General features: G+C 38.0%; 1 protein-coding gene across 3 annotated transcripts in view; it reads left to right on the top strand.

Annotated features, from left to right (window-relative positions):
• CFAP43 (cilia and flagella associated protein 43) overlaps positions 1-14,115 on the top strand; it is a 90,122-nt gene that overhangs the window by 14,025 nt on the left and 61,982 nt on the right. For all 3 annotated transcript variants that reach the window (XM_031461705.2, XM_031461706.2, XM_010987114.3), the window contains exons 5-8: positions 2,919-3,069; positions 8,552-8,711; positions 11,858-11,925; positions 13,750-13,881. In XM_031461705.2, the coding sequence (XP_031317565.1) occupies positions 2,919-3,069; positions 8,552-8,711; positions 11,858-11,925; positions 13,750-13,881 (511 nt within the window). The remainder of the gene's footprint in view (positions 1-2,918; positions 3,070-8,551; positions 8,712-11,857; positions 11,926-13,749; positions 13,882-14,115) is intronic.

Below are 14,115 nucleotides of genomic sequence, written 5' to 3'. Positions count from 1 at the left end.
GAAAGGGTAGTTGCACGTACTGAAGTCATGAGAATTACCTGTTTAAATAGAACTGAGTCAAAGAGAAATTCTATGATCAGTGTCCTGGTGATAGTTGATGATTATGGTACCTTTGTTGTAAAGAATTCAAAGACTCAAGGTTCCCCTGAGCTGACCATTCTCACCATACTCCCCAAAGTCAAAGACTAAGGAGACGTTGAACATGCATATCCTTGAAATTGCAGTTTTTGAAAAATTTCCTTCTTAAGAGAAATGTAACACTAGTAAATAAAGTTATCGAAGTGGAGAACTGTAAGAGAGGCACTTTTTTCTTCTCAATATTCTTTATGTCTCAATTGCATTTTTGTAAGAACCCATTGAATAGCCAGATCTGTCTCTAGGCAGAATTGACAATACTGTACTTTTTCATAAAGTGGGTAATGTCTCTATCAGATCATTCCCAGGACAGGCAAGTAATTTATCACATCTTTCTCTCATTTTGCTTCCCTTGAATATTCTTCTCTAGTTCTGAATTTTGAGTTGTGATTTTTCTGTAAGCAAATGAAGTGGGAAGCAAAGTGAGTGGATTGTTCTGGTTCAGAAAACAAGCAGGATTTGAAAACACTTAATTAAGCCTTATATTTGAGTAGTAAGTACTGTTTTTACATGATCATTTTTCAAAATTATTCATCATTCATAAAACATAACCAAAGATGTTTTGGATTTAATGCATAAAGCCATGAATTCTCCAAACTAATTTTTGTAGCCATTTTATGGTTTAAAAGTAAATATATGGTAAATTTGAAAGTGAATTCTTTTTTTTTTTTTGGTATATATCTTTTTATTGGAGTATAGTCAGTTTACAATGTTGTGTCAATTTCTGGTGTACAGCATAATGCCTCAGTCATACATATATACATTCATACATACATACATACATTCATTTTCATATTGTTTTTCACCATAAGTTACTGTAAGATATTAAATATAGTTCCCTGTGCTATATAATATGAACTTGTTACTTATTTATTTTATATATATTACTTAGTATCTGTAAATCTTGAACTCCCAATTTATCCCTTCCCACCCTCTTCCCCCCTGGTAACCATAAGTTTGTTTCCTATGTCTGTGAGTTTGTTTCTGTTTTGTAAATAAGTTCATTTGTCTTTTTTTTTTTTAGATTCCACATGTAAGTGATATCATATGACACTTTTCTTTCTCTTTCTTGCTTACTTCACTTAGAATGACAATCTCCAGGTCCATCCATGTTACTGCAAATGGCATTATTTTATTATTTTTTATGGCTGAGTAATATTCCATTGTATAAATATACCACAACTGAAAATGAATTCTTAATACTAGAGGTTGTAAAGGTAGCTGAAAACAACCTACATATGTGTTTATTTTGGTCCATGTATTTTAAAATTTGAACCACTTGCCAATATTTAAAATTTGAGAAATTTCTTATAAATATCCAGATTATGATATTCTTGTGAAATTTTGGAACCAAAATTCTCACAAGCTAACAAACCCTCTTGGCTGGAACTAAGTGATGCCTGCCAGCTTTAGGAGGCATGTACAGGGAGAAAACTCAGACTTTTTTTCTATATAGGGAAAAAACTAATTCTCCTCTCCTGTATTTTTCTTCCCAGTGAGTCTTCTATTTTTTAATGTTTTATTATTGTATTACTTATTTGTTTTTATTTTGGCAGAGGGGTAGGGGCAGGGAGGTAATTAGGTTTATTTATTTTTAGAGGCAGTACCAGGGATTGAACCCAGGACCTCCTGCATGCTAAGCACTCACTCTACCACTTGAGCTATACCCCTTTCTCCCCTACCCTGCAGTGAGTCTTCTTTTCTTCTGACATTTGTGGTAGATCTTTTTCCTCACACCAAGCAATTCTCCACAATAACAGCTAGATGTCATACCTTTTAACTCAATTCTGACACTATCTACCCAGAGATAGAATCAGATTCCACAGACTAAGGGTTCAGTCCTACAAGACTGTCTTCCCCCCTCCTCTTCACCTGTACATCTGACCAACCGGCTGTAGATGGGAGGTTTCAAATCCCCTCCGTGGGTTCCATTAATTTGCAAGAGCAACTCACAGAACTCAGGGAAACACTTACATTTACCAGTTTATTAAAGAATGTGATAAAAGATACATATGAGCAGCCAGATGAAGAGATACTTAGGGCAAGGTCTTAAAGGTTCTCGAATGAGGGAACTTCTGTCCCATGGAGTTGGGGTGCATCACTATCCCAATGTATATGTTCACCAACCTGGAAGCTGTACAAAATCCCTACCATTGGGATTTTCTGGAGACTTCCTCATGTCGCATGATCAATTATTGGCTCCATTTCTAGCCCCACTGCGCTCTCTGGAGGTTGGGAGTTGTGGCTGAAACTTCCAAGCTCCTAGTCATGCCTTGATCTTTCTGGTGACGAGCACCCATTCAGGAGTCATCCAGGAGCCCACCCAGAGTCGCCTCGGTAGAACAAAAGAGGCTCCTAATGCTCTTGTCACTTAGGAATTTACAAGGGTTTCAGGAGCTCTGTTTCAGAACAGAGACCAATGTTTACTTTTTATATTTTTTCTGTTGTCTCACAGGAGGGAAAACACTTTCCCATTTGCCACAATCCCACCTGGCCACACATCACCTGCCTGACCCCTGTCAGCCTTCAAATCTACAATTCCTGCTTTAGATATTAACTTCAAAAAATGTGAAAAATCCCTATGTACTTAATTTGTAACTGTGTGTTACTTATCCTTTTATGATATATATGTTTAAATCTACTATTTGGCTTTTATCTGTTTTTTGTTAGTTTTTTTAATGAATTATGACACCTCCCACTTTGCTTACCACTGATATGCTGCAGTTACATCTGTGACTAGTTTCTGTTAATCTAATTATTCTCATGTCTCTTTTTTTCCACAGGTCAGTAAAACTGCCTATGGAAGATGGGTCATTCTTTAATGAAACGGATGTAATTTTTCCCCAGTCATTGCCCAAGGATCCTATCTACGGACCTGTGCTCCCAGTGTCGGCCATCGCCGGGCTAGTAGGTGAAGAGGCAGAAACTTTCAGGGTAATGACCTGCCCTTCGCCTTGTTTGCCTGTTTGCTTTCATGACCATCCCATGAGACATGCAGGATAGGGAGTCTCACCCTGGAGGCCACAAGAGATGAAGACTCTGGAGTTTGGGGTTCAAGTGACTAGATGGTGGCAGTGCTAACTGAATCAGGTGCCCAAATGTGATTTCAGTTTTGGACATACTGACTGTGGAGTGCTGGGACGGCATCCAAGTGGAGATGCAAGGTGGCCACATGGACCTAGTGTCAGGGGGGAGAAGACAGGGCTGGAGACACGGAAGTCAGAGTTGTTCACACAGAGAGGTTCGTGGGAGCACTGGGTGCAGGGCAGGGGCGGGGTGGTGAGGAAAAGGAGAGAAAGAGTGTTAGAGAAGAGAGCCAGAGAGGAAAGTGTCTGCCAAGAGACAGGAGGAGGAACAGGAGCCTGAAGAGGAACAGTCACAGAAGGAGGAGCAAATCCAGGAGAGAATATGCCATGGAAAACAGTTTCAAAAGGGAGTTTGCCAACAGTTATACACTCATTTTTTTTTTCATTCAACAGGCACTTATCAAGCTCCCTGTATGCAGTAGGCACTGTTTTAGGCAACAGGGTCACATGGTAACCAACCAGGCATAATCCTACATCTTGGAGCTTACATTCTGTCGGGGAGACAGCAATAACACCAACACCAAAAGTAAAGAGATACAGTAAATCATCGCAAAATGTGACAGTGATTGTAACAGTATAAGTGGGAGGTGGGGGGTAGAGGTGAGGAAGGGATTAACACCTGCTGGTCAAGGACAGCCTCTGGGAGGATGATTCTAAAGGACAGGGAGCAGGGTTAAGAGTGTTCAGGCAGAGGGAACTGCATGTGCAAAGGCCCTGAGGGAAGACAAGAGCTCAGAGTGTTTGAGGAGCTGAGAAAAGACTCGGGTGGCCTGGGCTCAGTGAATGAGAGGGAATGAGGTGCAGTGATGGTCAAGAGGGAGGCAGGGAGCAGAGGGCAGCACATGCAGGGCCTTTGGAATGACAGTAAGGGGTTTGATTCTGCTAAGCCTCTGAGCCCGCATTATGCTAATACTTGTGTGAAAGCTCCAAGCCAAGGAGAAAGAAAGTACAGGTTCCCAAATGTTTTTGACCACTGCAGAGAATTACGCTATAGATATTTAAAATAATTCCATGTGATAATTAATTTAAAAATCTCTGGCAAGGAAGAGAAAAGTTTGTATGCTCTTAGTATTTCTTTTAAAGGATGGCAGTTAATTCACTTCTTTAAATTACAGAAAATGATTAATTCCTTGGAAGCCACACTCAGTCACAGTGGGGCAGCAAAGTAAAAACAAACAGATCAGCCATAGAGGTTTGCAACTTGAAAGAATGTTTCTATGCTTAATATTTGATGCCAAGGAACCCATATATTCAACTGTATCAAATCTGTGTGTGTGTGTGTGTGTGTGTGTGTGTGCGCGCGCACGCGTGCACGTGTGCAATAAATTTCTGTGGGAGCCTTCATCATTAACCCTTTGCACCAACTTGATGGGTCCTACATAAGACATTTAAAATTCAGGCTATTGTTCTTGTCATTTGAAATATGCTATGAAATGCTTTCTTTAAATACTTATATGTGGAGTTACCATTTTTTAAAATGTCCTTAAACAGACGTCTTTATTTCCTAGGACTTTTGTAACTCAGAGCATTTTAACCTTTTTCTGAAAACAAATTTAATGTTGAAGTTGGACATCTCTAAATTATACACTGAGTATTAGTAAAGCACATACTTTAAATTTAATTAGAAATTAAATTTCCCAGTATTTACTTTTTCATCTTATAGATAAATACAGTGAGAAAAATTGCTGAAACATTGATTAATTTGTGTACAATAAGTGAAAGCATAACCAAAAATAGATCTCAAATGTCTTGATTCTGTTCCTTCCTTTGAATGACATTTCTTGTGGCCCAGGTACCAATGGCAAAGAAATCAGTAATGACTGGACCTATTTAAGAGTCTTAAAAATTGACAAGCTGTGGGCTTTTATAAAATTACAAATATTAAATACTTCCATTATCTTTCTTATGGCTAACACTAGAAAGGCACACAGTAGACCTTTAAACAGGCCTGTGTCACATTACACAACTTATTTAGGGCATTAGAAAAAGTACCCAGTAGTAGCATGGGGGAAATCAAAGGCCGATGTTATCTAGGCAGAAACTGGATCCAAGATAATGAATTTAATCTCAAGTGTCAAGTTTTCTTTTTCCATCTGCCTTTTTTTTTAATTTAAATAAAGTTGCTAAATAGAAATTCCTTTTATAAACTCAAGTATTATGAAACATATTCAGATGCTTACATTTTCTAAACAATATTAAGTTAGACTTGAATTTTTTCATGTTTGATTCCAGAGAACTGAACAAGGAAGTGGTGTTATCAACAAATACTTTTAATCACTACTGGCATATTTTCTTTTAAAATTCTCAATTTCCAGAATTGAAAATTAGTGTTCTGCTTGCACCACATAATATCGCATTAAATGGTATAAAACATATTTATTGATGAAAGAAAGTAATAGGAAGACAAGCCTATCTTTAAGTAAAGCCACACACAATGCTAGTTTAATATACTAATGCAAAAAAAATCCAACTTTTAATCCTCTCCTTCTGTGATATACATACAAATTCACTTGTGTTACGAGAACCAGATATGCATGGTGGGTTTTTTTTGTTTGTTTTTTTTACGATTTTTGAGCCCATAGTCGTACTAGGTAAGAGTCTGTCTTTTGTGATTTATGGTCTCAGGTTAGATGTCATCAAGACAATCCAGGGAACTTCTAAATAATGGTGATTATATAATGAGTAACTCTTTCCTATGAGTTAAATCTCAGTTAAACACCCCAAAAATGTCATTTATCAGCAGCGGTTTAATCCTTTTGAGTGGTTTTGCCCCTTTGTTTTGGCCCGCTGGATGGCCAGATTGTTACTCAAGTATTTATTTTCTAACAATCTAAGGCTCTGAGGGCATGAAATAGACCAATTGTACAATTAAAAACAATCTATCCTTAAAAAAAATTATCATGATGAGTACTCCTATGTATGATTTCTACCTTAATCATATTTCAAGGTCCATCCCAAATGATAATTCTCTCTCCACTTCCTTCACTCCACCAAGAAGAACCAGTTGCTTTCTTATAAATGCTCTCATAACATTTAAGTACCCCTCTCCTATAACCTACTGTGTTTTCTGATTCTGATATTTGTTGATACTACTTTTTCCCTTAGTGGGTGATTATCCTATTGAGAAGAGGGATCTCTTAGGAGTTGGCACGATGCCTGTTATATAACCAACACCCAATAAATGTTTGTGGAAATGTCAATTATGCAACAAATTTGTACCAATTGGGAATCCAGTAGAGTAGTTACTTTGGCAGTACCACACCTGCTTTACCTTGAATCTACAAACCTTTCCTAAATTAAAAGAACAGTATATAACATATTATTCAAACAACTGAGTATTTAATAGAATGGTAGCTTGCATTTATTAAAGAGTTTTGAGTGGAAAAAAATGGCTATTTATTTAGATGTACTGTATTTCCCAACTGTGAAACCTATTCCAACTTCCCCTGCTTTATTTTTCTCCCACAGCGCTTTCAACACATAACATTCTATACATTTTAAAAATATTTTCATTGAAGTATAGTCAGTTTACAATGTGTCAATTTCTGGTGTACAGCACAATACTTCAGTCACATAGGAACATATATATATTAGTTTTCATATTCTTTTTCACCTTAAGTTACTACAAGATTTTGAATATAGTTCCCTGTGCTTGACAGTATAAACTTGTTTATCTATCTATATATTTAACTTCTTAACTTATTTTCACTTTGTTTCCCCTTACCAGGATGTAAACCCCGTGAGGGCAAGAATTTTTTCTTGTCTGTTTTGTTCACTGCTATATCTCTGTGTTTAGAACATGCCTCTTAATGTAATGGGTCTAATAAATATTTGTTAGATGAATTAATAAAGGAATGAATGAAACAGTGAAATATTGAACTCTCAAGGAATTTAAGAATTCTATTAATTTGGCCATTAGCTTATTAAAAATGTTTTCTGTTCCTATGGCTGTAAGGATGCCTAAAGAAAACAAAGACATTATGTTGTAGCTAATGCAATTCTAAATAATAGAGCATAAAAAACTCAAATAGTACTAAATGTTATGTTATAAAGAAATAAATACATAAATAGATAAATAAAAGTAAGGTAGTATGTTTGACTTGTTTAAGTGGAAAGGAAAGAATGCTGTGTTACAGTATCTTGAATTCAGAATCTTAGTCCTGTGGGGGGCATATGCCTAGAGTAGCTGCCACAGTCATTTTGATGTCCAGGAAGGGGAGCAGGTAGTCCTGGACTTAAAGATCAGCTCTGTGCCAACAGAAGGGGGAAGCAGCCTCTCCCCAGCTGGACAGAGTGTTTAAGGCTGCAGGGAGCATAACACCAAGATATTATTATCCAAGGTACAGATCAACAAACTCTCACCTTCTTTTATATAGCTTCAAGCTAAGGATTTTTTTACATTTTCAAAATTGTTTTTATAAAAAGAAAGAAAAAACAAATTTCTTCTGTATAGCACAGGGAACTATATTCAATATCTTGTAATAACCTTTAATGAAAAAGAATATGAAAACGAATATATGTATGTAAATGCATGACTGGGACATTATGCTGTATACCAGAAATTGACACATTGTAACTGCACTTCAATTTTTAAAAAAAAAAGGAAAAAAAAAAAAAGAATATGTGACAGAGACCTATATGGTCCACAGAGCCTAACATATTCTCTACCTAGTCCTTTGCAGAAAAAATTTGCCTTAGACCCCTGGCTCATTATTTTTAGTCCCGAAAGACTGCTTTTCTTGTAGGTATACATTCCCTACATTTTCTGCATTTCTCTATGAGTTTTCCATGGAATCAAAGTCAGGTAGGATGTTTCATGAACCAAACTAGAGAGGCTGCCAGAATCAGGTCCTCTTCTCATTCCCCATGACAGCTAACTAAGCAGAAGATGGAGATCAACCTCTCCATAGCTGCTCTAGGAAAATAATATTCATGCGCCCTGTAGTATCAGGAGGGAAATTGTTGACAAAAATCTACCTCAAAAGGGGTGATTTTAGCTAGACAATGGCTTTCTTAGATCCAGGATACCAAAAAGTCCACAAAAATACTATGTAGAAGTTATTACTCAAGACTTTCCCCAAAACCCGCAACCCTAGAATTCTGAACATGTTGGCAAAAACACCTAATTTTTTCCCTAGTGAATTAAAAATGTAGAGAGAGAAATAGATCAGGAAGGAGTTCACTTAGTTCTTGGCAGAGGGCGGGGCCAGTTAATGTGTGTAGGCTCATACTCATTTGTTTCTTCTTGGAAATTTTTTTTGCTGGGTATTTCTCTGGCTCTTCAGCTATGACTATTGTCTTAACATAAGGTTTTAAATCTTTCCCTGAAGCCTAAAGATGATCTATATACTTTGCTTCACCCGACTATGCACTGCTGGACTCCAACAAGCGACCTGTACGTTGGCTGTGAAGAGGGTCACCTTTTAATGATTAGCGGAGAAAACTTCAAGGCAACTGTGCTTAACAAGATGGAGGACGAGCCACCAAGGGGTGAGAGTGCTTTGCTTCGTTCTCCCACAAGTGTAGCCACTGGTGATGGTTTTGCACTTGAAAAATTGATGTTTTGTTCCCTATTTTTCTGTCTCTTTCTAGAGATATCTTTGATTCCTCCTTCTTCTTTATCCCCTAGTTAGTTACCAAGTCCTGTGGATGCTCCTCATAGCCAGCTAACGTTTATGGAGTGTTCTGTGCTCTAAGCATTCTGCTATCACCCTATATGCATATTTCACATAATCCTCAAAACAACTTTGTAAGGAAATACATTTTTAATTTTCATGATATAGATGAGGAAATGGAGGCATTGAGAGGTTAAGAAACATGCCTAAATTCACATAACTAGTAAACTGTGAAGCTGACACCTGAACTCAGGCGATAAGACTTCAGAGTCCAAGTCCTTAGCTACTATACCGTATCCTTCCCTGTACATATACCTGTTCTGTTAAATTACCTAATTGTGCCCCTTCCTTCTCTCCACCCCTCTCAACCGCTTGCTCCATGATGACCTTCCTTTAAGACTAATTTCCATCTTGAAAATTACTTTTCTGTTGCTTGGTTAGAATTGCTGCGAGAATCTGGTCTATTCTTCTTAGATCTGGTGTCCATTCCTGGTCTCATCATCTGTGATCAAGGTTAAGCCTGGGTCAGAGAAGCCAGTGTACACCCTGTGAGGGCTCCCTGGAGACATTTTGAGAAGGGAGTCTTGCCAGGACAAGTTCTCCAACCTGACTAATGCACTCTCCATTCCAATTCCCCTTGTTATTTCACACTTTGATTTCTTCAGCAACTTTAGGACTGACTTCATTGACCTTAATCTACAGCTGACCCAAATCAGGCATCTCATTCCTGCCAAAATGCCCTTCTTGAAGACCATTTCCAACACATAACTCAAACACTACTCTGCTTTGATTTCAAGCCCTCTAATCTGATGTTACCTGTGCCATTAATGTTATTTCCTACTACTACCCAGTATGAGTTTTCTGATCTAACCAATCATTTCTTCCCATCATTTCACAGACATGCTTCCCAGCTCTTTCCCTTGCCACCCTGCTTTCTGAATCTTCCAGTTCCCAGCTCAAAACCTCCTACAGCAGGTTTTCCCCAACTGCACTGTCCTTCATCTACACCCTCTCCTGTTCCCTGACTCACATTCCACTGATAAAACTAAAGCCATTAGGTTTAGCATTCCTGCCCCAGCCCTCCCTCTCTTCCCTTTACTCTCACCTGTACCTTCAGGCCTGGTCCACCCTCTGATCTCACATCCACAATGCCATCCCTAACTCTAAAAAATAAGCCTCTTTTCTGGCTCTCCCACTTGAGATTTAGAAGTTCTCATCATTCCTGTGCTCCCTCCAAATTCTGCCCACTGGCATTTGTATTTACCTTAGTCTAGGATGCCCTTGTCTTCCTAGTCTACCTGAAGGAATTATCCTTTGTGGAGCCTTCCCTATCTTCACCCCAACTTTCCAGCAAGATCAGGAACCCCTTTTGGGGTTCCATCAGACTCACTTCTCTGTTACAGCCTCATCCTGGGCCATTACAATGCCCCACATGCATGTCTGTCCTTCCCACTAGTCATCAACTCTTTGAAGTTAGAAACTGTGTCTTACTCATCCTTTGGCTCCAGAGTTTTAATAGCAATTCAGGGATTGCTAGAGAGTAAACTGGCACCTCTATGTGTTTGTAAAATGGATTATAAAACAATGTTTCTCATTTCCAAACTCCTATCACACTTGCAATATGTTTTACATAATTTAAGACTTAGTGGTATGTAATCTTATATTGTTCACTATTTTCCTCCTGTATACTACTTTGTATCATTTTCACAATGTATTATGAATACTTTTAAATAAGTATTTATCTACAATATGGAATCTTATATAGTGTGGAAGACACTAAGCAAAGTGCCTCAGAGTTGACATAGGTGGCAAATGTATAATCTCATAATCAACACCCTCAAGGGATTTATATTTTATTAAAGAGAATAAGACAAGTTGGCAAATAATTACAGCCAGGAAAATTAAGATGTGAGTAGAACTTCATAAAGTTCTATGGGAATTCAGATGAGGGAAACAGGCCAAGTTAAGCCATTTTGTAGGTGGCATTTGAAATGACCCTTGAAAGATGGGTCACAGGCAGAGATGAGGGTAGGCGGAATTTTGGGCAGTGGTATCTGCATAAGCAAGAAAACATGGGGAAGGTTGAGAAACAAGAAGTGGTCCAGTTTGTCTGGAGCATCGAGGGTCATGCAGGAGTAGTGGGAAACAAAGGGATATCTATACCATATCTGACCTTGAATGTCCTACTAAGGCATTTATACTCAATTCAGCTGTCAGTTGACTGACATCAACTCCTGAATGGGAATGTGCTTAAGGAGATTAATTCAGCCATAGTTCAGGAAAGGACAATCCTGGAAGCAGGTGGCTATAAGCAGTAGGTACCTAGACTAGGCCAGAAGTCATAGCAACCTGGACTCTGTTGGCAGTTGGATTGGAAAACAAGGGACTGCTGGGAGGTGAATAGTCTTTGGAGGAAAGGACAGTAAGCTTCTTAGCACCTGGCAAAATGCCAAGCATGTTGTATGCAATAAATAAAAGTTTGATGGATGTTTCTGAGCCTTTGATCTTGTAGTTCTTGTGGTTTTTCTATATAAAAGGTAATATGCTTTTTGTTATTTTCCCCCAGGACAATATTTTATTAATAAGTATTTTTATAGAATATTTTTTCTTTTTACTTTTCTTAATCCACTGTGTTTTATTTATTGATGTATAAATTACATGCTATAAAATGTACAAACTTAAGTCTACAGCTTGATGATAATACAGTTTTGGTCTTTTTTTTTTCTGGCCCCTTAAAATCTCTGACAATGCTTTCCTAAAAAAGAAAATATATTTAGTATACAATTCTACAGTGTTAGTTCCATAGATCTGATGCTACAGAACATAAAAAAACTAGTGTGATTCTTATTAGTGATCAGTGCCTCATTGAGAGGCATCGTAGCATATATTCGGATGTGAAGTTGATTTGTGGAAAGAATTACAAAGAAACGAATAGTCCTAGGAAAGCAAATGAGATTAACTACTCTGTATGGCACTTTTAATTATGTGTCACTTGTTTTACCTTGTTTTTCTTTTCCAAAGTTGGAAGAAATCTTATCAGTCCAGTCACGATGGCATATCAGAAGGGAGGCGTGCTTGCTTCTGGAATTGTAATGTATTTTTTCCTTCAAAATTAATTGTTTTCAAGAAAATATACAATTTCCATTTGCTGCAGTTTACTATGATGAGCCATAATTTGGTATGTCAGACTATGTCAGATTATTAATGAAAATTCTTTGCTTTGGGGATACCATTTTAAAACTTTTCATTATGAAGAATTTTAAATATATACAAAAGTAGAGAGAACAGTATAATGAACTACCATATGTCTATCTTATTGCAAATAAGCAAAAACAATTAAAAAACCCATGCCCCGCCAAAAAACCACACCTAATATCTATCACCGAATTCCATGCCTGTTTGAGCACTTAATGTATCGGGTTCTCAGACCCAAATGGAACCTTCTGTCTAAGCCTCAGCTTAGCCTATTGTGTGTGCGCGCATTTATCTTACGTGTACGATATGGCTATTGTTCATTTTAGAAGCAGTGTTAATAGCCTTCATTTTCTTGGCGCTTACTTTGTGCCAAGCACTGTGCTAAGTGTTTTGCTTGCGTTATCTTATCACAATAACCCTCTCAAGTAGGAACATCCTCTTAGACAGACGGAGTCAAGTCTTACAGCGTTCTCCAGCCAGTAAGTGGAGAACCTGGGGCTTGAACTGAGGAGTGTCAAACTCCAAAGTCCTCACTCTCACTTATCAGGGCACACAGCTTCAGGAAGTATGAAAAGGGGCCAGACCATGTTACTTTCCCATGCTGTTGTAATTGATGCTAAGGTTTGGAGAGGACCTACACTAAAATCTCAGATCCACTGTAGCTGTCCCGAAACACTACTAGTTTTATCTTTTCTGTTGCCACAGATCACATCTCTGGGAATCTGAGGGCAGCTAGCCAATGATGTCAGGGTGGGAGATGTAGTTCCACCAACGAGAAGCAAGCAAGCTGGAGCTCATAAACCTACACTCAGCTCGTAATCTCCTCTCCTGAACCTTGCAACCTCTACCTCCCACCTCCTACATTTGTGGCCTTTTGACTATCACCATTCTCGAGGCCACCCTTGGTGTTTTTTTTTAACCTAGTTTAAAGGAGAGATTGGAGCATCCACCCTGGTGAGAGGTGGAGAACGATGATGAGCTTGGAGGAAGCACCTTGCACGTTTTTCCTCAGGTCCCCCCAGCGATCCCACAAATGCCTACTCTTAGTTGTAATGGGGTCTAAGAAATGATGGGTGAATTTTCCCAAAGCCTTTTCACTAGTGTAAGAATAACTTAAGTTCCCCCTGAGAGTAGTTTAATTACCCTGAATCTGTTTACAACTAACTGATTAACCAACCAACCAGCCCATTTTTGCTTGATACTTGGCCATGTTTCTAGCACTGTGTGAAAAACTGGAAAGGAGGATACAAAAGAAATACACCGCATACTCCCTACCTTTGAGTCATTTATGGAGATAGGAAATGCACATAATAATGATTAAAGAACATACATTAAGGCTAGGGTCCTTTGAAGTCAAAAGACTGCTATATGCCAGCCACATGATAAACTGCCTCATCTGCCCCACCACTATATAGTGAAGAATGTGGGAAGAGGACAAATGCTAAAGAAGTTCAAAGAAAGGAGAGATCAGTAAAATTTTAGGTAATTGAAAAATAAATCACAAAAATAGATAAAACTGAATATTTACCAGGAAACATAGTTAAAGGTTGGCAAAATAAAGGTAAGAAGACAGGGCATTCTAAATAACGTAAACATAGATGATGATTCCAAAATGAACAGTGGATGATAATAATTCTTAGCTTATCTGATGAGGAAAGTGTACTGTGCATTGACTGAGATTGATTTTCTGCATTTATCTCATTGTTTTTGGTCTCTAGGATGGCTTTGTGTATTCTTTTCTTATTAAAGATACAAATTACAAAGTGGAGGATTTTCTTGAGGTTGAAGGGCCCGTGGAACATTTGATGTTTTCTCCCAGTTACAGAATGTTGCTGATTCAGACAGACAAGGTATGCTAGATAGTGATTTCTTGATATGCAATTTTCAGATATTGTTATTATCATCATTGCATGACAGAAATGAAGGGCAGAGTGTGCTGCATAATGATACACTACTAGTCAGGACTCTTTAGTTTGTAAACGAAAAAATACCCAATTTAAAAGACCTAAATAGCACAAGGATGTTTGTTTTTGTGTGTTTAACTAAAAGTGCAAGGAATTGATATGAATCCAGGAGCCTCCATG

The sequence above is a fragment of the Camelus dromedarius genome, chromosome 8 (genome assembly GCF_036321535.1).
Source record: "Camelus dromedarius isolate mCamDro1 chromosome 8, mCamDro1.pat, whole genome shotgun sequence".
Classification (NCBI taxonomy): domain Eukaryota; kingdom Metazoa; phylum Chordata; class Mammalia; order Artiodactyla; family Camelidae; genus Camelus; species Camelus dromedarius.
This window is presented reverse-complemented; position numbering and strand designations above follow the sequence as displayed.